This window comes from Ylistrum balloti, unplaced genomic scaffold (genome assembly GCF_031769215.1).
Source record: "Ylistrum balloti isolate Yb309-2 unplaced genomic scaffold, AGI_CSIRO_Ybal_v1 Utg370964, whole genome shotgun sequence".
NCBI lineage: Eukaryota > Metazoa > Mollusca > Bivalvia > Pectinida > Pectinidae > Ylistrum > Ylistrum balloti.
This window is the reverse complement of record NW_026782542.1, coordinates 1462850-1490261: the sequence shown is the minus strand read 5'-3', so window position 1 is coordinate 1490261 and position 27412 is coordinate 1462850. Positions and strand designations below refer to the sequence as shown.

General features: G+C 36.1%; 2 protein-coding genes across 2 annotated transcripts; one reads left to right on the top strand and one right to left on the bottom strand.

Annotated features, from left to right (window-relative positions):
* The first annotated feature begins 1229 nt into the window (after positions 1 to 1229).
* On the top strand, positions 1230 to 14577 carry LOC132559757 (uncharacterized). Its single transcript, XM_060224382.1, has 4 exons — positions 1230 to 1319; positions 4295 to 5087; positions 5981 to 6124; positions 7982 to 14577. The coding sequence occupies exons 2-4, from the start codon at positions 4317 to 4319 to the stop codon at positions 13034 to 13036; spliced, it is 5970 nt and encodes a 1989-aa protein (XP_060080365.1). The 5' UTR covers positions 1230 to 1319; positions 4295 to 4316; the 3' UTR covers positions 13037 to 14577.
* Positions 14578 to 20795: 6218 nt separating this feature from the next.
* LOC132559791 (uncharacterized) lies at positions 20796 to 27412 on the bottom strand. Its single transcript, XM_060224418.1, has 4 exons — positions 27239 to 27412; positions 26450 to 26606; positions 23342 to 24622; positions 20796 to 21388 (listed from the first exon to the last, which is right to left on the bottom strand). Exons 1-4 carry the CDS (start codon positions 27410 to 27412, stop codon positions 20796 to 20798), a joined length of 2205 nt encoding a protein of 734 aa, XP_060080401.1.

Sequence of the window (27412 nt, the reverse complement as noted above, 5' to 3'; positions counted from 1 at the left end):
AGAAATCGCAACTTTGAAGGAAAGTAAGGATTTAGCAGAGACAGTTTCGGAAAGGAGGTTGTTTAATTCTCAGATTGTTCAAGGAAAGAAGGATTCTCTCCTGACAGTTGTTTTACAAGAAATAGTTTGGTGGGAAAATTGATGACTCTACCTAGTTTGTCCTGGAGTTGGTCTGAGATGTTTGGACTTAATGGCAATTTTTTAATTGTATATTATGCAAAACATTACCAACCTCGCATCTTTTCTGTGGCCTGCAAGGTTTGCCCTTTCAGATGTTAGGATTGCAATTTACAACGAAAAGAGCGGCCCTGCACTGGATCATCTCAACCTTGTCTATCTTTTTACAAGTAAGGGTCCATACTACGACGGCATATTCTACCTGAGAGCATACAAGGGCCTTACAGGCCTTTTCTGTGATGTTAGCAGATGAAATGTTCAAATTGCTGCTTAGGAAGCCTACAGTGGTATTGTTGTGTATTTTGTTTTTTTGTTTTTTTTTTTTTTGTGATATTTTCTATTATCTAAAAAATGGGTATTCCTTTTCAAAGCGGACTGAATGGTAATACCAAGATGACAAATATCAGCCAGTGATTAAAAAAAATATCATTTTGTCTCGTTATTTTTCAAAAGAAGCACTTGTAGACATGCTTTCAGACTTAAACTTATGTGTCTTGTGAGTTGGTGCGATTTTATCCTGTGAAATGGGATGATGCGTCAAAGTTTCTTTGGACCCTCTCAGTTCGTAAAATGTTTCAAACCCTTTTGAAGGTTTTTTCATTATCATATCACATTTTATCTTTCATCAATTTACCTATACACAGCGCAAAGACTCCGAAAACGGCTTCAAATTTAACCTTATGTTTCGTTGCATGACTGCTCGCTGTCTGTGCTCGCCATTTGTAAACAGTAACTATTCTATTCGGAATTCTTGGTATTCATCCAATAGATGACCGGAAAAATCCGAACGATAAATCGGGAAAGAGTTTCTTCCCTTTGGAGGGAAAGTACGTGCCTGTCTTCAGTAATTCAGACAACACTTTACTATGACTAGCATATGTAGATTTACGATTTAGTTTCATTTCTGAATATCCTTTATTACCTTATTATGTTTTTGTACCTCTTAAGAAATAATGGGTGAAGGTCAATACAAAGTTTCGGGTCATTACATATGCATGTTAGTGGCGCCATCTACTAAACACACACAGGAAGCTTTGAAATGCAGGCGGAATGTAAATGGATGGTATGAAATCCTACTAATAAATCCCACATGGTATTACCATGCCGAATGTAATGGAAAATAATCAATTTATGGGTGCGACGTAAGTATGCGGTAGTGATTTTAATATCTGCACAAACTATTGTTGTTCTTGACATAAGCATTGTACCTGATATTCAAGGGAAGTAACTCTAATGGCGAAACGTACCGAATACTGAAGCAGTTCTTAGCAACAACATTAGCGTTTTTTGATGTAATACCAGGTTCTTTGGAATATATGGTCGTAAACGGTACAATCTTCGGTTTTTACAATTACATTTGTCGATATTTCACCGAAGCTTAAGCTTTAAAGACATGACAAATGTACTAATAGATATCGGTCATTCATGAATGATTTTGGCTGATATTCAGTACTGTACTGTACATTATATATTTCGGTACGGGAAGCCAAGGGAATGTGTTCGGATTTAGATATCGCGAAACTTTCAAATAAGCATCACGTTCAATGTAATTTGAACTGTGTTATTCAATTCTACTGCTTTGAATTGTCCATGATTTTCACAAGTCCTAACTATAGAGATGCATCATTGACTCATTGTGAATCTCGTCACTTACAGAGAATGTTGCTAGGATTTCCCCATTGAACCCATTGGTTCCATTGACAAATTTGAAAAATAATGTTTTTCTATGAATGTTTCAACATCACTTCCAAAATTAAGTGTTATAGATTAACAAAAATTCCAAAAGATTCGATATAAGCAATTTGCTTCACAAATTATTTGCAATCCTGATATACTACACAATTTAGGCTGTAGGTAACACAGCTTTTAGCCTATTGTCACAGTATCTAGAAGTAACTAAAAATTCTTGCTTTCTTATTTGTCCAAAGTTTGCTATTAGTTATCCGCAAACCCCCAATAGCAGTTGTATGCTATGATAATGCTGCTATCTTTCAAACCTGCCATGCAAGTATACTGTTGCTATGGGTATTGTACTACAAACTTTACTAAAATTGACAGACTAAGTGTTCAGAATGAGATATGTGTCAATCATGAACTTATATAATCTAGTTGTTATGATTGGAAATGATCATAGGTTCTTCAGTGTCTGCTTGGAATAAAAACATCTTCAGAAAATCAGCAGCCCAGGGTTACTTTGGGTTATTTTGGTGGGGTGGAGGGGGTGTAGATTTTTTGCACCACTGTCACCAGCATCACACCTATACATTTGAGGGCAGCATCTTGAATTACATATCTTAACATAGATGGCCTTTCTTTCTGTAATGCAACTCCTTCCAGAGACTGGTAATCTGTTTCTTTTTATACCATGTTCTCTATATTGGTATTTTCTATTGTGTTTGCTGCTCCCAAGACGAAACCTAGGGATTGTGTAAGGGTGGAAAATTTTGTAATCAAAGTAAATTTAACAAAATCAGTTTATAAATAAGTGTAGAAAAACATGATGGTTACTCAGCAGTGGTAAAGACACACTAATGGTACAATCGTAATTATCAGAGATTATGCAGAATGTAAATTTTCATTATAAAAAAAAAACAGGTTGTGAAGGCAATTTTGCCAGTAAAAGAGATAAGATTTTACGAGAAGGTTGACGATTATTTCATTACTTCAGAAAATCATAAAACTTTTAGCATAGCAATGTAATAATTATAAATCTTAATGATATTTATACAGTATGTATATATTACTTATGTTTTACAAGGGAATTTATGAACAGAATGTTTAATTCCTTAAAATTGTCAATATCTTGATCAGTAGTTAAGAAGTATTTATCTAATATGTGGTGTGTTTATTGTGGTGTAAGTATATCTACCATTAAGTAAAAGTCTTTTCATGAAGTTTTATCCTATAAAATATGAAGGGATGGACTACCTTTAAGTACTGCAGGAAAATAAAATTATTGACATTACAAGATATGTACTAATTATTATTGTAATGCTTTAGAATACAAAGTGTCAGTTTCATGTGTGAAAATATTTTTCTTTATCTTGAATGACAGCTTGGCATATTTTATACTAAGGGTAATCTTTAAACATCTTCAGACACTATTGCCTAAATTGCACAAGGAAGTGAGCGACATCAGAAGATGTATTGTACCAAGATTCCTGTTGATATTTCTAAAATTTGTTTAGTTGTGGATAGATAAATTTTCTTTGATTGGCAATGTTTTATGTATCACATTGATTTAAAAGGGAATAAACTCAGTTATAAGAAAGAATTCATCCAATATTCATTTTATGACTTTTATCAGAGACATATATAGATAACACAAAAACATCTCTGGTTTCATATTCCTCATCACACAATATCGTACACAAACCAGGTCATAGAAATGCCTGAAGACTATCCTTGTTATGATGAACAGATAATTTAAAAATTGTAAGACTCGCAGATATGCTTTATAAACACCAATGATGCTTAATAAATAATAAATCTGCATACTAATCTGATAGTGCTAACTGCTGCCAATACAGAGGCAGACATATGCACCTGGCTTCTCTGTTGTGATATCCAACATGAAGGAGAATAGAATGAATCCTTTATTTCTTAACAGTTGAAAATATAAGTTAAACATCCCATATATTAAACATCCCAACACCACTGGGTAATGGGTTTATATTAAGCAGTCTTGGTTGGTCTTAAAATTGCCCATGCTGCAAATTGTCAAGGGAAACAATTGTTCTCCTGTAGTAATTTTTGTAATATTTTTAAAAGTGAGTACAGAACATCAATGCCAAACTTTTGACTAGTGCCAATTCTAAGATATATCATATGGTCTCTTAATTTGAGTTAGTTCCACTGAAAAAGCATGAGTCCAGGACTCAAATATTGGGGCTAAAAAATCACTGACCTTGGCAACCTTGTGATGAGAAAAAAATTAAAAACAAACATTAATATACAGACAGTCTGACTACTTTGGAAGTGTTTTTACTAACAGCTATTTAAAAGCTATATATATATATATATCTGATGCAATTGTATCGCACATGCTCACTGAAACTATACATCATCTTATTCTTACTTGTATGCTTACTTGACTTATCTATATGCTTGTCTTTAGGTGAAGCAGAATTATCAAAACTATGGCTACAGGCAGTGGAGGTGGTGGTGGCAGTGGTGCTGGAGGGCAGTCTTCAAGTCACCCATGTCACAACCTCAGTAACCCATCCAAACGTCTCTTCTGGTGTCGCCATTGCATGGCAAAATTTATTGATCCCATTCAAAGATGGAGGCACAGTAAAACCTGCAAAAAAATTGTTTCCTCTAATCCACGTCAAGAGATTGTTAGTACAGATGGTCGAATATTGCAAGTGGTGGCAGGTACGACTGAAGGCAGTGTTGTGGTATCAAATCTTGCTCAGATGGAAGAACCAGAGCCTTCTGTATCAAAACGCAAAATCCGCAAACTTGTCATGAATGATCTGAAATGTCAGATTTGTGAACGTGTGTTTGTTTCACTTGATGAAATGCGAGAGCATGTGAAGCACCCATGCAGGAAATCTGTTCCATATGAGGAGGCGGTGATCCCCGTGACCGGTGTATCAATAACTTTACCTGAATTTCAGCAAAAAGATCAACATGGAGATGATGACGAGAAGGCCAGTGCCTTGAATAGTCTGGAGGCAAACCTACAGCAAATGGAACAGTCGCTGGCCATGAGGTCTGATGTAGCTGACGAAGTGGTAGCCAATCAGATTGAGTCTCTTTTGAAGGCTGCCCAGGTGTTGCAACAGCAACAGCAGCAAGAGCAGCAGGCGACCACATACCAACTTTTAGGCGCTGATGATCTAGGTGATGTGGACACACATTATGTCATTACCACAAACCCAGACCACTACGAAGATCATAATCAGGTACAACATAATGTATACATAGCTTATGTAAACACTACCTACAACTGCATGTGAAAAGTTTATATCTTTAATATTGTTTTGAAATTAATTGATTTGTTTAATCAGGGCTTTATTATAATTGTGTGCTTTGATGAACATTATATTTTAGTGCTGCAACATTATACAAAATGTAACATTTCATTTCATATCAGGATACTTTTTAGTGTGTCGTATCAATTTGTTTTGTTTACCAGTAACACAATTCAAAATGTGCTAAAAGTACTTAAATATAAATCAATTTTTGTCAAACTCTAAAAAATGGGCTGATACTCTCTAATCATTCAGCAATGTTTTGTTCAACTGTGCAGTCGTACCCAAAAAGTACTAGAAATTAATAAAAAGAGAAATATTTGGTAGTATTTACCTCTGAAACATGGCTTCACTAAATAACATTATGCACTCAATCATTGATAAAGTTGAACTTTTGAGCATACACATTTGTTGTGATATGTATCAAAAGCATCATATATATATACCTTGATATATATTGTATAGTATGTTATGTTTATCATCTCAACCCTGTTATATTTGTACAAAAAGTAAATAAATTTCAACAGAAATTGTCCACTATCTCTTTAATAGTTCAATGATCACTTTCTTAAATCAAGCTGTCAAGTACACAATTATCAAATCCCATATCAGATTATCTGATACACCTTAATTTCTTAATAGATAATGCATTGTTTATAATGAGATTTGAAGTGTCCTAGGATATAGATGTAAGCATAGGTTTATGTATTGGAAATATCAAGTAGTTCTGTGTTAGTAGGTTACTGATAACTTGTGTTTATTTCTTACATGGACTTATCTATATTGTCATCAGTTTAATTTACAGGCATGTTTTAATCTTGTAGCCACAGTTTGAAGCAGTTACTGTTGAGACGGTTGCCACGCTGGAGAACATTGTTCCACAGGTTGCTATGTGTCCAGAAGTGGCCCAACAACAAGTAGTTCTGCAGCCAAACATTGAACCAGATGACCTCCAACTGATATCTGAGGTAAGGATTTAACTCTGACTTAGGCCAGCCATAGGTCATCATAGGTCATCTTCAATATCACAAACACATCTAGGCCAGATAACATTGAATATTTTTGTTATTTTGTTCCGTTTTCTGGTACGTAGTTCTTTAAACCTTTGGTTTTCCTTTCAGACTGTTACAGTACCAACATTTGAACTTGGTAGGTAGACATTTTGTGTCATTTAACTCCCTTTGCAACAGTTTGTTTTTTAGTTTTTCATTAATTTTGATAACTTTTAATTTCTTCCAAAATTGTAGAACCTTCTGAGGTCCTATACTCTTAGTCATGGTACGTGACCAAGATTCAATAACTTAAAATGTACCGGGTACATTTTAAGTCTGATTAACCATTATTCTGTCAGAGTTAATGTTTTTGCCAGATTGACATTTTCCTATTTAGATGTTACAAATCCTATCAGAGGTTACTTATTTGACATTGTTATGATCCAATTTCCCTGATGAAGCACAGGTTATGTTTATACTGTTTATTATACAAATACAAGTGAATAGTGTCGATACACACCAAACAGTAACCACAAATCACATTCATCATAAAGATTTCTACTGCAGTTATTGTTAATCACAACTGTTTATTGGCAATAGAAGCTGTTTTCCATCCCTTTGGCACATGTAAATGCCTTTTGATGCCCACACTCTATCTCAATGTAAACACTCCTCTACTTGTGTATGTGGTGTCCAAACAAACCAGTTGCAACGCCATTTATTTATTTTTCATCATAAAAGTGACTTTTAAATATGAACAAATATTAATTTGAAGCACACAATTAAAATCAATGAGAAATTTGTAAAACAAAAGGGTCTATTTTTTGGTGATAAATTTTCATTATATAAAAAGATGTAAAAATAGAAAATTTAAGAACGCGACTATGCTGAGAGTGTTATTGGTAATCACTAAGCACTAGTCTCGTTTCATTACATGTGGTGTGGTCTATAGGCTAATATGTGGCAAAGGGTTAAATTTCTCCTGTTGAGTAAAGAAATTAGTACAATACAGCCCAAGTGTTAATATGTCTCAAATTTTGTTTATATGATGATACATACAGGACAGTATGAATGAATCATTCATGAAGAAACTGCTCTTACAATTAACAATGCTTTCAAAGTGAGTTTTAAAGACTTGACAGTGAAATTACATGTATATCATTGTTAAGTATGACATATATTTTATTTGTTCAAATAGTATGCTGCGAAGATTAATATAGGATAATATTGGGTCCTTTTAGATTGTCAATGTCTTGAGTGCAGTGAATTTCTTCATAATTTTACAAAACAATTGCTGTATCTTATTTGTTGCTTTGATAATAAATCGTGACTTGGTCAAAAAAGCAAAGTCAGCTCAATTGTAGTATAGGTGTGTACAGTTAATTCACATGAAAGTAATTGTATTGCTTTTTAACTCTATTACATTCTGTATCATATTATATGACAAAAAAAAAATCACCAAGACTTAATTGACATTCTTATAGATTGTAATATTGTGGCCCATTGACCTTGTTTTGGATGGGAAATGTTGATGACATAATAAAGTAGTAAGATTTTTTTCTGAAGTTTTTCTAACATTGTAAATAGTATGAAGGAAAACTACAGTGTATAAAGGAAGCCATAATACTCCAATGTGAAAATAACAGATAAAAACCCCTGAGATATTTGATTAGATCAGGTAAAATTTCAGATTATAAAATTAATCTGGGAAGACTACAGAGTTATTACAATGATATGTTCATCTCCTTTTCCTGTGACAGCTAGGGTAGTGTGATTTGATGATTTGGTGATTGAATATTTATTTTAAGTGTTTATTTTTCTCACATTGAGTAGGTCATAGCGAGAGAGGAACCAGAGATTGGAAAGCATCATAGTTTTGTCCCTCCTGCCAGTCGAACGTCCTCTACTAGTTCACTATCACCTCGACCACATAATCCTGTATCATCTGCTGCGGATCCATCTGCAGAGCCTGCCACTCAGAGCCCGGGACTAAGTAATGATAAAAAGCCTCAATCTTCTAATGACAAGGATAATTTGAACAGTACAAAGTCAGATGAAATATTGACTTCTGAAAAATCTGCCGCTGACAGTGCAATTTTGTCTGAATGTTTCACAAGGTTACAAAACAAAGACAATTCAAATGATAGTGTGTGTTTGAATAAAGAAAAGGACAGTGTTGTCAAACCAAAATCTTCTAATTGTTGTGAAAATGGATGTTGTTATGATCCTACTGTTGATGATTTTGGATTTAGGAACCTTTTAGATGATAATGATAGCCAAACAAATCAAACTATTCAATATTGTGTTTGCAAATTGAAATCCTCAACTTCATCATCTCGTCCACCACCCAAACCACCCAAATACAAAGTTCATGAGACTGCAAAAAAGATGACAACCAGAAGTACATCCATGGAAGAGAAAAAAAGTGTTTCAAATAAAATTGTGAAAAAGAAACGGAAATATATAGGAGGAAAAGGAAGTTTAGACTGCTTAGCTAAGTCAAGAAGAAAAAAGTTGAAAAAGACAGCACTGCAAAATGTGAGTGATAGTAATACAAACAGTGTACGGACAACAGGAAGTTCTGAGGAAAGTCAGGACACCAAATGTGATCTTCAGAGTGTGAATGATACAATGATGGCCAAAGATGATACTAGTATCATTCAAAATCCAGGGGTACAAGGTGAAGGGTGTGATGAATTGGATGGAACATTAAATAGTGTCAAGAGTCAAAATTCAAAACCTAAGACAACAGAAATACAACATGAGGCATGTCTTCCAAAAACTGTAACACGGAAACCAAAACCAGCAAGAGAACCAAAGTGTCGAATCTGCGATCGTGTGTTCAAATCTATACAGCTTCTTCAGAAACACAATAAAGTGCCATGTAAAATCAAACACACTCGGAATCTGTGTCAGAAGGTCCTTCGACCCAAACGTGCAACTGTCGAACATATGTCATCACTCAAACAGAAACCTAAACAGAATCTCACCAACAAGAAAAGCAACAAGAATGTGTTACGGCCACAGCTTCTACCAGTTAGACGAATCTCAGATACCACTCTCTTTATATTGCCTAAAGCAAAGAAAGGAAATAAAAAAAGACGAAAATCTGCACCAGTGTTCATATACTCCCCACCAGTGAAGGAGTACAAGAATACTTTTCTTGGCATACATCTGATATATAAACCATTACCATTCAAGGAAAAGTTCTTCTATGATCTTGGCATGATTTCATCTGCACATTTGAACAAAGATAGTTGTAACCAAGAAACAATGGATGTATGTGAAGGTTTTTCTCCTGATTTTGAAAATAACCCTCATTTGTCTAGTCAAGAAATTATTGATGTGATTGGACCTTGTACTCCTCCACCAGTATTAGAAAAAGTATCTGATCTGGACCTCTCTCTACTTAGTCCGTCACCTTGTCCTGACCTTGAACCTCCGGTACTTGAGGTTATTTCTGATTTAAGGATTAGAGATTCTAGTCTATTGGCAAATACATCAACAAAAGTAATATCACCATTACCACTGTCAGTCAATGAGGAGGTGCCACCACCAGTTTTGGAAACAAATTATGAGAACAAAACTTTAAACTTAAGGAGTAGTGATGCTGCTGCACAGCCTCAATTATCTTTGGATTCTTCACACAATGAACAAAATGAAAGTAGAGAAAAATATTCCATTAACAGCTCATTGGGACATAAAAGTTCAGAATCAGTTGAGGAGCATATGTCTGAAATATTCTCAAAATATTTCGCATATTCTAAAACACAAAAGCAGGATTCTAGTTCCAAGTCAATACAGCAAACATATTCCGAATCAACTGGTCTCAGAGACATTGTTTCAATAGAAAACCAGGAACAAATATTTGACACTCAGACAAAGGATTTACCTTCACCAAAACTACAATCAGACACTGATGTGATAAAAGAACTCTGCCCAAGAATAGACAGAAATATTTCAGTCTGTGATCAAACTTGCACAATATCTAAAGTGAATGAACCACAAAAGACAGTGTCTAAGTCTGAAGATGGTTTGACCGCTGACAAAGACATAGCACCACAGGTTAAGGATGAAGTACATATTACATTGGATAAAGTGACAGAGCAACAACAGGAAAGTCAATATGAACATTTACAACCAAAGAAGGATTCTCCTACTGAAGATCTCTTGTCAGATGGAGATAACACTATGGAGAATTCAGATAGGGAGACTTGTCAGGAACTGCCTGTCTGTGTTGAAATCTCAACTACAGAAAATCTGGAGCAAGAGATACCAGGTGTCCCAACACCTTGTGTTACAGGTGTACATGATGAGGGAAACATCAAATTACAGCTTTCTACACAACCTGTCACAATGTCTATTGAAAATAATGTTTGCCCCAAAGATTGCTTGACTGAATTTCCAAATGAAAATGTCCAAAATAATGTTACTGCTACATCTTCCACTTCTAAGTCCTCATCAGCACGACATTTCACAGATCTTCTAGCTGACTTGTGCACTTCTCAAAAGGCAGAGATGACAAACATGGATTCCTCTATTTGGTCCAAAGCACAACCACTTTCCTCTCACATTGAAAGTGGTTATGAAGAGAGCACTTCTAATACAAAAACAAAGGATTCACAGAAACTGGGGGAGCGTCATTTCATGGATGCCATAATGACCACAGCATTGCAGATCAGTAAAACCAGCAGTGGGAAAGTAAACACAGGGTCTAACGGCTTGTGCAGGAAAGTTCAAAAGGTTACAGTGGCTGTACAGACAGACATTGAATCTTTTACAGAAAAGATGCTGCAGTCTTCAAATAATCTGTTAACTTCTCGGGCAGACACACAACCCCTTGAGCCAGATTTGCCATGTTCAGATATGGTAGGGAGTGAAACATTTGAAAATACATCTGCTCATAGTAAAGTAGAACTTCCAGAAACAAGAAATTTTGAAAAAGGAAAGACTGATGTAAAAGATTTGGGGGCTAGTTACCATATAACTGAAATGGTGACTGATATTCAGCCTGCATTGAATATTGGTTCATTTCCTAGCGAAACAGAAAATTGTTCTGATACAAGTCCAATGTACGAACAAGAAATTCAGGTAGAAACATTTCCCATTCAGTCCAGTTCACAGAGTGGTGAATCTTCGGAACACACTTCTCAGGATCATTCCTCATGTCCACCCCTGAGTCAAAAGCAAATGCCACTTAATGAAATCTCAATGAAATCAGGGTTGTCGAAGGAATCAACCCCAAAAAAAGGTGAAGGACGTAATTTGTTTGAAAGCCTATTTTCTAGTCTTAGCAAGGAATCTGACAGTTTTAAAAGCACAGGTAAGTCTGTGTCGGATGTTGTAGAAGCTATTACACACAATCCTCTCCCAAATGACACGTATAACAAGGAAGAAACTTTAATATTCCCTAAAAATGCACACAATTTCTGTTCCCAACCAAATAAAGATATATCTCTATTGGAAAAGCTTCCACAAAACTTGCATGTACCCCAGTCTAATAGTCAGGAAGTGAGGGTTTTTCCTCCTCCAGGAAGTAAGCTTAAGGAGCTGGCACAAGACCCTCTAGCACCAGAGTTTGTAGGTAGAACAGTGTCCTTACCGTTAGGTCTCTCTAGAGACATTCCAGACATGAAAAACAGGACAAATCTGCTGGAAATGGTGGCAAAGTCTCTCGGAATTTACTCTGATGAGAATCAAGATCCTCAAAATATCAATTCTGCTGGCAAACAGACCGAGGCAGGTTACATAGCAACAGAATCAGAAAAGTCGTCTGTGTTTGTAAATATACCATATGTACAGTCTACCTCATGTATTGGTGAAGCGGAGGATTCTAGTGTACAGATCATAGTCATGAATAACCAATCTGCCTCCAGCAATTATACCACAGATATCAATGTAATTGATCTGCCTTCAAAGCCAGAAATTCTGAACGAGCAACCCAAATGTGACTGGCATCAGGTGGACACTGGTCTTTCACAACAGGTGTGCAGCAGTGGCCAGGAGACTTGTGCAGAAGACAGGACTGCAGAATTACCAAAGTGTTCTTGCAATGTAATTGTAGATAATGTTGTTACACCTGTCATGTCAAAACCAGTAACTTCTCAAAAATCTGGAGTTCAAGTGGTTATGTGTGGTGTAGAAGATCTAAAAAAGTGGGACAATTCTTGTATAGTGACTGCTGACAAATCTTCTTTGGAAACTAATTCTGGTAGTCTGAGTACTGGCTGTATAGGGACTCAGCATGATCAGGAAAGTGTGTTAGTGGGAAATGAAAGTCAGACATTAAATCTATGCAACAATATGGAGGTGGAAGAAAACAGCATTATACTTCCACCTGAAACATCATCTGGTTCTCATATAGTTAATCCCAATTCCCAGCATACTTCTACTATATCATCTACAACTTATCTAACACCAGTTATAAATGTGTCGTCCTCTGAGGCTCAGACAATTTACGACATTCACATTCAGTCTGCCTCTAGTGTTCCTATGGTAACAGATATGCAGTTATCTAGCAATGAGACAAACATTGTGTCTGATCACGTTGCTATGGTAACAGAAGACGTGAATAAACCTGCTACCATGGTCACAGGGGAGGCAGTTGATTCTGAGGTGGCCATGGTAACAAATCTCCACTCGGAGAAAGTGAATGTCTGTTCAGGGTCGTGGGGGGAGCCTAAGGTCATGGTTCAGTATGTCCAAGATTTTGATTGTGATCAGAACGTGTCCTACATTGTACTAGACAATGAGCAACAGCATGGCTCTGATCCATTTGTCATCTCAGAGTCCCCTTTCCTGCAAACAGAGGAGACAATTTTGTGTTCAGAGGAGGAAAGTCTTTTGAACAGCAATGAGCAGCCATTACAGGCAGCTGTAATGAATTAAGTACTGGAAAACGATAGAATAGAATGCATTCAGAAACATATGTTGCACATTTATGCTGATTTCCAATTAAGGGTCATCTTTTTGCCATCAGATTTTTGGTTATTCAATGTGAAAATAGTGCAGCAACTGAAAAAGTATTTACATAAAATTTTAAATCATAGGAACCATAGAATAAATTACAAGTGTCTCAAACTTGACTTTATGCCTTTATATATAACATTTTTTCACATTTAGGTATGGGCTTGAATTTGTCAATAAAGGTCAAAATGGCTCTCGTCCCTGAATTGTGTATAACGTATATAAGGAGACAGGGTATGATTTTTTCCTTATATTAACCTAGCCCTCCAAAACATTTGAAAATGTTTTAAATGCATCAGGATAGGTGTGAATGCACTTGTAACATATTCTGGGGTACCTTGGGTTTAATCGGTATGTGTCAGTAGGTAAAGGAACAAAGGTGTTTTTGTATTTTGATAAATCTGACTTTAAGAGAAACTAATGTGAATATTGTGTTCTTTCAAGGAATTCTTTTGCACTTTGGAGTCTACTTTTTATTAAATAAAGTAAATGCGCTGTGCTTCAATGAAATTGTGAGTAGGCAATGCATCAGTTATCTCCCTTCCCATTTTATTTCCCATTTCAGACCTAATTGATTTTATGAAATGAAAGTTCCCTTTCTATACTGTTATGCTTGTATCTGATGATTTCATGGCGTCAGAACTGTTGAACTTTTTAAAGAGTTTGTGTGAAAGCTTTTTATCAATTCTTTAAACCAACATTTAACATACTTGTTGATGTAATTGTTTCCAAATTGTTGCGTATAATTTGCAACAAAAAGATCAGATTTGTTGATGCAACAGCTTATTTTATGTTGAGATTTTCTCATATGAAGTTCTGATTCAAACTGCTTCACAAGTTTATAATAATGATGTATACAGGACTGTTGATATTGGTTTAATAAAATTTCTGTAGAATGTATTTGGTGATTCAAATTCAAGACCAAATGCCCTATGACAAAGGGCAATTATAATGTTGATACAGTTGAGACTTTTGATCATTACCAGTCGTTAGGATGGAAAGCGTATTTAATTTGATTAGTGTACAAACATGGTTTAAAAGGTGTTTTGGTCACAAAAATGTAGTGGTAATTTGAGCCCAAAATTACTGTAAATTGTAATTAATTGAAAGTTGTCAATTTTTATGAGAATTAGGTTTTAATCTTTTTATCAGAATTCATGTAATTTGTTCATGTAAATGTTGCATGGATTTGTTTCATTTAGCTCATAATGCAGTCTGTATTTGTCACCACTTGATATTGGTTGTTCAAGCTCAACAAAACTATAATCATACAAGTACTGTTGTGGTTTTCACAATATGATTGGTTCTTTACCATTGGAGTGGTATTACATTGTTGTACATGTATTTTTTAGTTAAACTTCTAAAATTGAAAGAAAAATGTTTTAAATTGTTCATTGGTTAGATTACCTTTAATGTTGAAGGTAGAAAGCATTGAGCCCAGCATTGTTTTACAGACATTGTAAAATTAGGTAGATAGGAATTCAAGAGCAATACAATTACAGGACTCTGCTGAATTTCTGTAAATCTTTTATCATAATTGTCTATATAGGAATGTTTATGTACTGTAAGTAGTCCATGATGATACACCACTGTTAGCTTTATCTGGAAAGACCAGTTTTACTCCATGTTCTTAATTATAAGGAATCGTGACATTGTCAATGTTGTGAATGTTGACATACTGAACCATGAACCGAACAAATTGAAACTCCTATTTCAATTCATGTATTATGTATATATACACTGTTTGAATGTTATGATATTTTCTGAACAAGAAGGATACAAATATATTGAATTTCAAAGAAGAAATGTGTTGTGTCCATCTTTATCACTATGTTGAAGCAACAATGCAGTGTCCCTTGATCTGATTTTAGTCCGATGCTAGACTGGTCTTAACATTGCCATCTGTGTCCATAAGATAGTACTGCTTTTCTCAATAACCAACCAATCCCAATCTCCTCATTAGGTAAGGGGAGTATATAATTATCACTTTTTGTGTCTGTGTACAAAATATCTTGTGAACCAATTGATGGATTTTGTAAATATTCACACTGTAGCATCACTCCACTAAGGTCTACATGTGATCATTAAATTTTGATAGTCATTGTTCAGAATAAAGGTCAAAGGTCACCCTTGTGTATATTTCAAGAACCACAGATTAATTCATATTTACTATGCAGCATTTCCCCATAAAGTTCTAAACCTGATTAGATTTGATGGTCATGGATCAAGGTCAGAGGTCACCGTGGCCCACTTTTGAAATAATAAGCCTGTATACTCTTCACATGATTTAATCAGAATCAATAAAGAGGGTGGAGGTGCAATAACTATTAGAGCCCCTGCTCACGTTAATTCAAGAAGTAAAGCATGGATTCCCTTGCTCCAGAGTGATAAAATGTTGCTACTGTTATTATAAAGGAGCAAGCAATAGATTGATCTTAAATTTCATATATAGGATGCTCTTGATTCTGCATTGTACATGCTAAGTTGGAGTCAGGTTGATAGAAAACCATGCCAGACAGGAAGGTACTGGATTTTAACACCAAGATTGTTATCTTTGTTTCTGAAAATGAGCTTTAGCTTTTTCAAATTTCATGTATAGAGTTCTTCCTTTACCTATCCATGCCTAAGTAAATTTTATGTTGTTTGGAATTACAATATGACATGATTTCTTTATCGTTTAAAGTGATCTAAAATGATAGAAATCCAACAGAAAAAAATGAAGGCTATACAATGAATGGTCAAGGTCCTTCTCAAGATCTATGAAATGGTCATTACAATGTTTGACGATATTTTGACATAAACGGCATTGAGGATCTCTTAGTAAACAAGGAAATGTGCAAATCATGGGTGTATAGGAAGCATTACATATTGACTTTGTTCCATAGCTCAAGTGATGGGTGATGTTAAATGAGATCGAAAGTAGGGGGTGGGGAGATTACGGGGGTGGGGGACTTTATCAAGGGATGGCAGTAATTAAAACAAATACAGTATATCTAGTATTTTGGTGCTATCCTCTGCGTCCTATTATAGTAAGGGAGCTTATAAAAGTTGATCCATGTATAAAGGAATTTTACCTCGGTTTTCATTTCTCATCAGATTTACAAAACAAAAATTAAGAGTTTTTCATCTCATTATGTAAGCTTGCAAAGTTAAATAGAAGATTCTGATGGGTTTCACAAATCTTGTATGAAATAGAAACAAATGCGTAAGACTTTATCATTATAGCTGACTATGGATACTTTTGTGAAAACAGCATTACATCAAATACATGCGGTAAAAAGGTCTCTTAATCTAATTGAGAAAATAAAATTAAAACATGTTTAATCATACTTTTTATTGTCTTGAATATATTGACAGTTATAGTCAATTGTAGTTACGTGTTTATATACAGAAGTCTTTCAAATACCTAGTCAACAATCTTGATATTTCATCACTCCAGCTTAAATGTGTTCTATTATCATCAGGAAGATCAATCCTTGCTGGACCTAAATACACATTTACAGACTTGGTCAGAGTTACTGGAAAGTTAGAGTGAAACCAGTGGTTAGTAAATATTTCAAATTGCTAAACAATCAGGAGTGTTTAACGTAAAAATAACACTCCAAATATATCGATCTGACCTGGCTCAACAAACCTATACAACCATATTTGAAAATGTTCACTAACCATTGGATAATTCAAACCAGCCTTTGATCAACAAAATGTTAACATTTATCATTTGGTTATGACCAGTGAAACATAAACGATCACAATAAACAGAACATACAGATTTGATGTTCAACTAAACCTCAGAAAACACAATTGTCCAAGTTTTAAACTTGAACTTAGCAGTGCCTTTTCTCACAAGCAATACGTGTGCACTCAAAAGCTTTTCACACTGAACTTCATATTTATAGCTCCTAATTCTTCTACGAATATAAGCATTACCACTTGTAAATCTGGACACAAACACCTACCTTCAACCAGATAGATATTTGTAATTGTTCATATTCAACAAATATGAACAATTGTTCAAATCCATTTAGACATTCATCACTTTAAACCTGGACATCTGTCATTCACTTCAGAGTGGCATATTTTTTTCTTTACATTACTTTCTTGAACTGTATACTTAAAAAAATAACAATATCACCAACTTGATGGAACAACAATCCTTTTTTGTGAAGGTACATGTATATATACCAGAGTCCAACCAGAATGACCAGCCACATTACTCTTTACCTGAAATATTTAAGTTGGGCAATTGCATTAATTTTGAGTATGCCCATCTTTTATTTGTTTGGTGCATAGAGAAGCATACATGTCAAATATGATACTGTGATTGGTTAACCTATGCTCTCTTTATGGATATCAAACCACCTGTAATTAGAATGTTGATGAAAGGTGAACAAGTCGTATCATTCTGGTCGAACTATACACAACAACATTGTTTATCAGTATATCCTTCAGTGAAATACTGATATATACACATATCAAATGATAAGAGAATTTACTGCAAATGTTTACAGAGACATAAGGAAAAATATGTTGCTTTGAAGTTGAAGTTTGAAATTGGATATGTACAGTGTCTTGGTGAATGTTACAATAGATTTATACACTTTGTAGGAGTAAACAAAATATACATCATATTTAAAGTATAGATAAACCTACAGATCCTGTTCTAATTATTTCTTTCTAACAATCTACTGGTACAAAAAGACCAAATTTGAGATATTACCTGTGGTAGATTCTTATTTATGTCTTCTTAATAATCTACCTGTGGTAGATCTCTATGTCTTCTCAATAGTCTACCTGTGGTAGATCTCTATGTCTTCTCAATAGTCTACCTGTGGTAGATTTCTATGTCTTTTCAATAGTCTACCTGTGGTAGATCTCTATGTCCTCTCAATAGTCTACCTGTGGTAGATCTCTATGTCTTCTCAATAGTCTACCTGTGGTAGATCTCTATGTCTTCTCAATAGTCTACCTGTGGTAGATCTCTATGTCTTCTCAATAGTCTACCTGTGGTAGATCTCTATTTCTATCTCTAAGGAACAACATAAAGACGCTTTCAATTCTAAACCACCTTTTAGGATTGGCAAACAAAACATGGCTTTATCATTGTGTATGTAAAATGTTAACAACTAGGATGTTAACACCAGAGTTTCGCTTTTGCACCTTTTCATCACAGGTGAGGAAATTAGGATGTTGATTCATGGTTAAAAAAAATATGTAATCCGAGTAACATACATGTGATATTTTGGTATGTTTGATGGCTGATTGGTTTTAACACTGTCTGATATTCTGTCTCACTAAGTCAACATATCAATGAAAACAATATTTCAGAACAAATTGATGATGTTTACCTTGGTAAGTACATCAAAATCCATAAAGGCACACACTATGTTAATACTTTAATATTCTTATCTAATGCATTGTCATTATGTAACAATAATACATTGTATCTTCTTATAAAGTTTGATGTAAAAATGTTAAACTTTGAAGACATAACAAAAGCAAAAAATATATAAGCTATGGGTTAAGTAAATGATAGACATCTTAGGTATTCCCTGAAAGTTTCAGAAACCAGCAAGTACATGTACAATATCCTTTTGTCAAACAAGATATCATTCACCCCTTGTAAACTTACAAAATGTTGAAGTTCAATCATCGAAATCAAAATATTACATATTGCATCGAGGATAGGACCACAGACACTAAGCTCTATCCATAATGAAGAAAAACAAGAGGCCCACAGGCCTTAAGGGACATCTGGACATAAAGACCTATATATGAAAGAGGCCAAATAAGCCTAAAATAAATTACTCTGCTACTCTACAGCTTAAACAGAAAACATTGGTTGGTTCATAAAGACATTTTCTGCAAACTTGAAATCATATTCTTTATACATGCACTACACAAACGCTTTTGCTTGTTGAAAAAGCAAGCTACAGGTCCAGTATAAAGACCCTTGGCTGTTCGATTATTGAGAAGCTGCTAATTTATTTCAACACATTTGTCCCCCTCTGACCTTAATAGAAGGTCAAGGTGAACAAACTTGGCAGTCCTTCATCCCAGCACGTAACAGGCCTAATATCAGCACCATGGACCTTTCGATAATTGAGACACATTTTACCCTTGTGGCATTGAAAGTGTGGAAAGGTAATTCATTTTAACAAACTTGGTAGCCCTTCATCCCAGCATGCTACAGGCCCAATATCAGTACCATGGACCTTTTGGTTATTGAGATGATGTCATTCAATTTTTTTGACATGTTTAACACCTTTGAACTTGAAAGTAGGTCAAGGTCAATAATATGAACAAACTTTGTAGCCCTTCAACCAAGCATGTTACAGGCCCAATATCAGTACCCTGGGTCTTTTGGTTATTGAGAAGAGGTCATTTTAACATATTTGAGCCCCTGTGACTTTGATAGCAGGTCAAGGTCATTCATATAAACAGACTTGGCAGCTGTTCATCCAATCATGCTACAGGCCCAATATCAGTACCCTTAGCCTTCTTGTTATTGAGAAGAAGTCAAATTGGAAAGTTTACACACGGCAAACAGTGCACTAAGATGGATGAAACATGATTGCTATAGGTCAGCTAACCTAAAAAAATAGTATGGATGTGAACTAAATGCCTATGGTTGAACTTTCAGATAGTGATACTTCAGGGTACATCTGAAACTATAGTTTGATGTGCAGAAGACAAAAAATAACATTTGGATTATATTGATATTTGCTAAACAATTCTACCTTGTAAATAAAATGTAAAATTATACAACCAAATTTACTCCTAACAATTATCTGTAGGATGATATAATGAAGCATGTATGTTCTTCATCTTTTTCCTGCACTGATACAGGTCACATAAATTGAAAAGATGACACCATATCTAAAAAATTGTAGATGATGAAATATATCAAATAATACAAATGTAGATAATGTCAATTTTTCTGTCAGATATGAAAAATGTTATTACTGTAAAAGGTTGTTTATTTGAGTAGGTCTATTTACCATAATTTCTGTACCATTACTTTCATTGGTTCTATTTTCCAGTATGTTTTAGTAGTGTCCTATTTTCCATTATTTTTCAATGGTTCTGCTTTTTTTTTCCTGTATTCTGTTTTTCATTGTTTTTTGAGTTTTTTTCCCCCCATCACAATTATATTTGAAGGATTCTATTTTCTGCAAGGTTTAAGGGGTTGTATTTTCCAATATTTGTGTTGCCCCCTCCCCCCTTGTTTGTTAGGGGTTCTATTTTAAATATATTCTAGAGGTTCTTCTTTCCAGTATTTACAAGGAAGGAATGATATTGTTATAAATAGCTACCCGTTAATGGAGAACTCAATACTCTAATTCAAGGCTTGAATGAAAATTTTTGGAAAACCCGAAAATTGGAACCATTGCAAAAAATACCCCTACCTTTACAGTATAAAGAGAAGTAAATAGCGTGATAAAAAGATGTGACAAAAACACTATAGTCTCAACTTTACAGATCAGGGATATATCAGTGGAGTGCATCTTATTTCTGGCAATGTCTATCTGAAATTTTCAGCACACAATGGTTGGTTAGTGTATAGGTCTCTATAATAAACAGTCCAAGACTTTCTGTGCATCAGTGAAATACATACATATTGTAAATATCTATGCATGTGTTCCATTTAGTTTTCACCATTGAATGTTGGTAAAATGCACAGCTACTGATTACATCTTTCTGTCAACTGGCTATGGAGAAAGTTCAGCAGTGAGTTGTTAGGGTCAGGGTAGTTGAAAATCAATGTTGACTTGAAAATGCTTGGAATGTGATTTCTGGAAGCACCAGATTTTGGAAACAAGACTGGAAAAAATCTTTTGTTTTGTGAAAGTGTCTGAAAATGTTCACTACATGCTTGGTTGTAAATGTACTTTGTGTGGAGATGGCAGTCATTAGGTTGGGCACCCACTGTCACACCATGTACTCCTCCAACACTGTGAGATGTTACAGTGTTGTAACCATATATCTGTTCTTGTGGTCTAACATATTGAAAGTATTTGGGTGAAATACAGAAAACCAAGAAAGCCGAATTTTGGATCTGGTAGTCCAACCAATCATAGGAGTTGCTGAAGAATTGTTGCATGCTGTTCTGCATCTCGCTGGAAACAGGCTGTTTAATGAGCTTCTGAATGGTTTGATCAAACATGTCACATTTAACGCTGTAACCCATTTCCTTTAGCTGTGCTCCAAATGTAAGTACTTCCTCCATGTGCTCCTCACTGTCATCAGCAAAGGTTAGGAACAGCTTGATTAGGCCTGTAACATAATACAATGTAGGCATTAACCTTTCTATATAGGACATTAAATAACCTGTCTATAAAGGACCCTAACAGAAACAACCTGCACATGGATGACACCAAAATAACCTGTCTATAGAGCACACAATCAGACATTAACCTGTCTTAAGAGAAAACTTATAAACATTAACCTGTACATAGAAAGCATTTACAGACATTAATCTGTGTGTAGAAAACGCTAAAATAGTCTGTCTAAAGAGGACACCAATATACATTTACCTGTATTCAGGGAACAATAACAGACATTTACCTGTCTGTAAAGAACACTGAAAATAACCTGTCTATAGATGACACAATAGACAATAACTTAAATAATCTGTAGAGAGAGGACACCAACAGACATTAACCTGTTAGTAGAGGACACTGAAAATAACCTGTCTAAAGATGACACAACATACAATACACTAACCCAACCCTGTTTATAGAGGATACAAAAAGACAACAGAGAACATGACAATACCTGTATACAGAGGGCAGACAATAACCTGTACACAGTGGACACAGACAATAACCTGTATACAGAGGACACAGACAATAACCTGTATACAGAGGGCAGACAATAACCTGTACACAGAGAAGATAAACAATAACCTGTATACAGAGGACACAGACAATAACCTGTATACAGAGGACACACACAATAACCTGTACACAGAGGACACAGACAGAGGATAGTGAAAACAACAGCCTTTAAGGCCTGTATCATTCACATGGCTTAGTTTGCAGAAATTGATTTGTTTTAAATTATGGAAAAGTTTTTAAAACACTTGTATCCCACAGGGGTTTAGATGTTTATAAAAATGTAAGTTCTCTTCACCAAGGATGTCTTCAGTTCCTACATAAGAATGACTTTAAAGAATTTCCACTCTCTGACCCCACCCCTCCTACACGTATTTGGCCCTGGCCCTTCACCAAAGTATGCTTCAGGCCAAATTTCGACAATATTCTGCAATTGCTGTAGATCAAGATCAATTTTTTTTTTAAATTGAAAGAATTTCCCTATTTTGCCTTATCCCTCTGGCCCCAGGGGATGAGACCCACCATTTATATAAAACTGATTTCCTTTCACCCAAGCATGATTCAGACCAAATTTGGACAATATTCTGCAATTGCTGAAGAACAAGATAGATTTTTTTTTACATTAAAAGATTTTCCCTATTGAGCCCTGACCTTCATGCCCCAGGGAACCCAGACACACTGTTTATATGAAATTGGTTCTCTTCTCCCAAGGATACTTCAGACCATATTTGATTAAAATCTGCTCAATCATTCATGACAAGTTGCAATTTATGGGAAAAGTTGAAGACAACAAATGCCATTGTATCCCTTTTTATCTGTTCATAGAGGACAACAAAAGACAACCAGCCTAGAGGGCACAGACAATTACCTGTATTTTGAGGACACGAACAGCCAAACATCTATTAATAGTAAACACCAACTGACAACAACTTGTCTATAGAGGACAGATAATGCTCTGCCTATTAAGAAATATGTGTTTCGATAAATGCAACGACAGTGTTCTTCAAATGCCGATAATGTGACCAAAATACTTTAATTTCTACATTCACAAGCATACAGTGTTCAGCTGATGCATTACATGTTCCCTACCAATCCCTACAAGCTATCACACTGTAATAATCCAAACATAGTAACAGTGACCTTAAAATTGACCCAAAAACCCTGGAATTTAAACCTAATTTTGGTAACTTGATGTTTTATGAGTGTGGGAAGTTTGATGAAAATCCCTTAAGAAATGAAGCCTCTAGAGTTCTGACAAAGTGAATGGACCCAAAACTACAGTCTCCCAAGGTTTCACCAAGAGGGACTAAAAATCCATGATAATACAGCAAATATTGGAACAGTTTGATTAAATATCTATTAAAGCAAACTAAAATAACAAAAATAATCTTACGTTGCACTTTTTGTATGCCAACAGATCCTTGAGGGCTGAGGTTGTTTCTTTTTAGCTCTTCCTCACTACTGGATCGCTTCACATGAAGGGGGACACTACAGTTATCTGAGGAAGACAAACTCTCCGGTGGGTCAGAGTAGCGACGTTCTGCATCAGACTTGTTACTTGGTCGTCTGATGGCATCATTCTGGGCCAGCGACTGACATGTACACTGTGACATGAGGTTAGAACTGGAACTTCCATCTAATTCAAGTAATTTTGTCTGTTCTTCCTCATCATCTTCAATGTCTGAAGGTGGGTACGGGCACCAATCGTTTGGTGGATATTTTCCATTCTGATATCCATTAGCTGTTGCAGAATTGGAATATTCTGTCCTTACAGATGGTGGACAGGTACATTGTCTATCATTTACTTGCTTTAGCTGTGTGTCTCTTCCTAAATCATTCACCTGTGACGGTTGTCTGCGATAATCACCACAGTTACTTTTTAAAGTCTGTGGTTCATTTTGATAATGAGCGAAGGATGAATAACTATGAGGTGAGGAATTCACTCTTTGCAGACAATGCCTATTATCTGCTCTATACTGTTTTGCAAGAGGGGAGAGCACACAGCTATCAGACGCACTTAACTTTTCCCAGGGCTTTTTTGGAATTACCCCAGTTTCTGGTCCAGGAAAAGTGGAGACTTGGGTGACAGGTGTCTTCAGAGAACTGCCTGGGTAGTATGGTAGCTGTACTGTAGAAGTGCTGTTCTGAGGTGGGTGTCCAGTGTGAGGGGAGTATCTGGCTTCATTGTCAGGAACTCTGTATTTTGGCACTACTGGACTTACAGCAGGTCCACGCTGTACCCAGTTTCGAACTTCTTGAGGGAAACTTTCATGTTCTCTGCTGTTCAACATATTGGCTTGATGTATGTGCATCATGTGTTGATCAGGATACACAGTCACCGGATTGTTCTGTGGTGGACAGTGAACAACTTGAGGCGATGGGAACAGAAGTCTATCTCTTTCGTCTGGATGTATTCTTGAATACAAATTACTATGAAGTGATTGAGGGCAATTTAACATTGGAGGCTCCAAATTCATCCTCAAAGGTTGACTGGTTGTAGAATTATAGCTTGTTGTTGGTGGATGGCAAAATCCTTGTGTATTATCAGAAGGAACGTTCTCATGATCCTCAGTATGCAATGGCTTGCAGCTATCACATGAACATCGCTGGTCATTAAACTGCCTATCCGCATAATAGGGTTTACACTTCGTTGATAAGTGTCTTTTATTGATGTCTAAAACAATAAATTTTGATGATGATGTAATCAAAATGTTTATTTCAATAACTGATACTTCTAGGCAATCCACTGTACCTCTGAGGACACCTAACATCTCCATACAATACTACATTACACAAGAATACACCCCCACCCTATACCTCTGTCTAATACCCTACACCACATAAGAGGACACCCTGCACCTTCATACATTACTCCTCCCCCTGCCCTCTCCCTCACCTACTTAAGAGTACACCCCTACGCCTCCATACAATATCCTACACCACTTAAGAGGACACCCCACACCTTCATACATTACTCCTCCCCCCTGCCCTCTCCCTCACCTACTTAAGAGTACACCCCTACGCCTCCATACAATATCCTACACCACTTAAGAGGACACCCTGCACCTTCATACATTACTCCTCCCCAACCCCCTTTCCTCCCCTACTTTAGAGTACATCCCTACACCTCCATACAATACTACATTACACAAGAATACACCCCCACCCTATACCTCTGTACAATACCCTACACCACTTAAGAGGACGCCCTGCACCTTCATACATTACCCCTCCCCCACCCCCCTTCCTCACCTACCTTAGAGTACATCCCTACACCTCCATACAATATCCTACACCACTTAAGAGGACACCCCACACCTTCATACATTACCCTTTCCCCCCCCACCCCACCCTCTCCCTCACCTACTTAAGAGTACACCCCAACACCTCCATACAATACTACATTACACAAGAATACACCCCCACCCTATACCTCTGTATAATACCCTACACCACTTAAGAGGACGCCCTGCACCTTCATACATTACCCCTCCCCCACCCCCCTTCCTCACCTACCTTAGAGTACATCCCTACATCTCCATACAATATCCTAAACCACTTAAGAGGACATCTTGCACCTTCATACATTAACCCCCCCCCCTCCCCACCCCCACTTCCTCACCTACCTTAGAGTACACCCCTACACCTCCATACAATATCCTAAACCACGTAAGAGGACACCCTGCACCTTCATACATTACCGCTCCCCCCACTTCCTCACCTACCTTAGATTACACCCCTACACCTCTATACAGTACCCTACATTATTTTGGAAAACACCCCAATCCTTCATGCATTACTTCCCATACCTACCTAGGGCATTGACACCTCTACCTAGGACATCCCCAAACCTACCTCAGACACTGACACCCCTATATTGGAGAGCCACACAGTCCTACCCAATAAACCTTCAAACATACAAAGGACATTGACAACCCTATATTGGACAACCACACAGTCCTACTCAATACACCCCCAAACATACAAAGGATGACACCTACCTAGGACATCCCCAATCCTACCTCGTACATTGACACACTTACCTAGAACAACCACTCAGTCCTACCGAGTACATCCCCAAACATACAAAGGATGACACCTACCTAGGACATCCCCAAACTTACCCAAGACATTGACACACTTAGGACAACCACACACACCACTACACCCCCAAACCTACACAGGACCACACCTACCAAGGTTATATCCACACCTACCCTGGACAGTGACACGCCTACCTAGGACAACCATACATTCTATCCAGGACACTGACCTACCCAGGCTGCCCTAACCCCTACTCAAGACATCCACACAATGTTGCTAGACAGTTCTCCCATACCTCTTGATACACAATGTCAAATCTTAAAAACTCCATAATAACTATTCGAGCAAGGTGAAATTACTTTCAATTTCTTTATGAACATGGATATTTTTTTTTCAGAACTACCAGTATAAACACTCATACACTAAATATTGGTATATTAATAGACAGAACACAGACCTTCCCACAATTCATCAAGCACAGCTGTACAATCATCCAGCCCCATCTCCTGCAGTACCAAGTATACCAGGTCCAGAGTGATCTTCTTAGAATTGTTTGCATAGTATTGGTCAAACAGAGCCAGTGTTGCACTGGGATGTTTCCTGGATCTCAACACCTATAAATATATATATACAACAATTATTTCAAATATTTTTCTAGTATACATTGTAAGTGAATTCTATCCACTCAGAATTCTTCAACCTTTTTCTAGGTTTCTGACTTATTTTGTCATTTTTACACTTACTTTATTTGTTAGTCACTTAATTGTATCTTGAAGTCATAATCGTATTGGGAGATGGGGATAAAAAGTCCACTTTACAAATTCCATTGACATTATTTTATATCTACATGCATGGTAATATATGCAGCATGTATCCATTAAGGAAATTATTCCCTATGGACAATAACTATCATTCCGACCTAATAAATAAATTGTGTGATTACAAAAACACATGACATGAGCATTTGATAATCAACTTGCAGCGAAAAGTTTCTACAGGAAATGAAACATTGAAAGCAGAAAACACCATTTAAATTTTTAAATTAGAAAAAATGGATTTGAGTAATTATAAGGTTAAGACAGGTAAATAGTGTATGTAGTTCCTTTAAGTATACCCATTCGATTTTCCAAGAGAAAAAACATTGATGCATGCTTAAGATAAGGTGTGTGTCCGTTTAGTATGGAAAAATATGTTAATTGCTATTCAATTTTAATTATACATGTATCATAAAAATATAGGTTTTTACCTTCAAAGCATCAAAGTCCACAATGCCAAAACTAAAGTGACACTTTTTTTCAAGGGTTTGTGCAAAAACCATGTAGTCTTTGCCCAATCCATCATCCTGATCCAGCTGATTTGCAAGACGGATTTGTCCTTCCCGTGGAAGACACTTAAAAGGGATACCACGGAATTTTTCCAT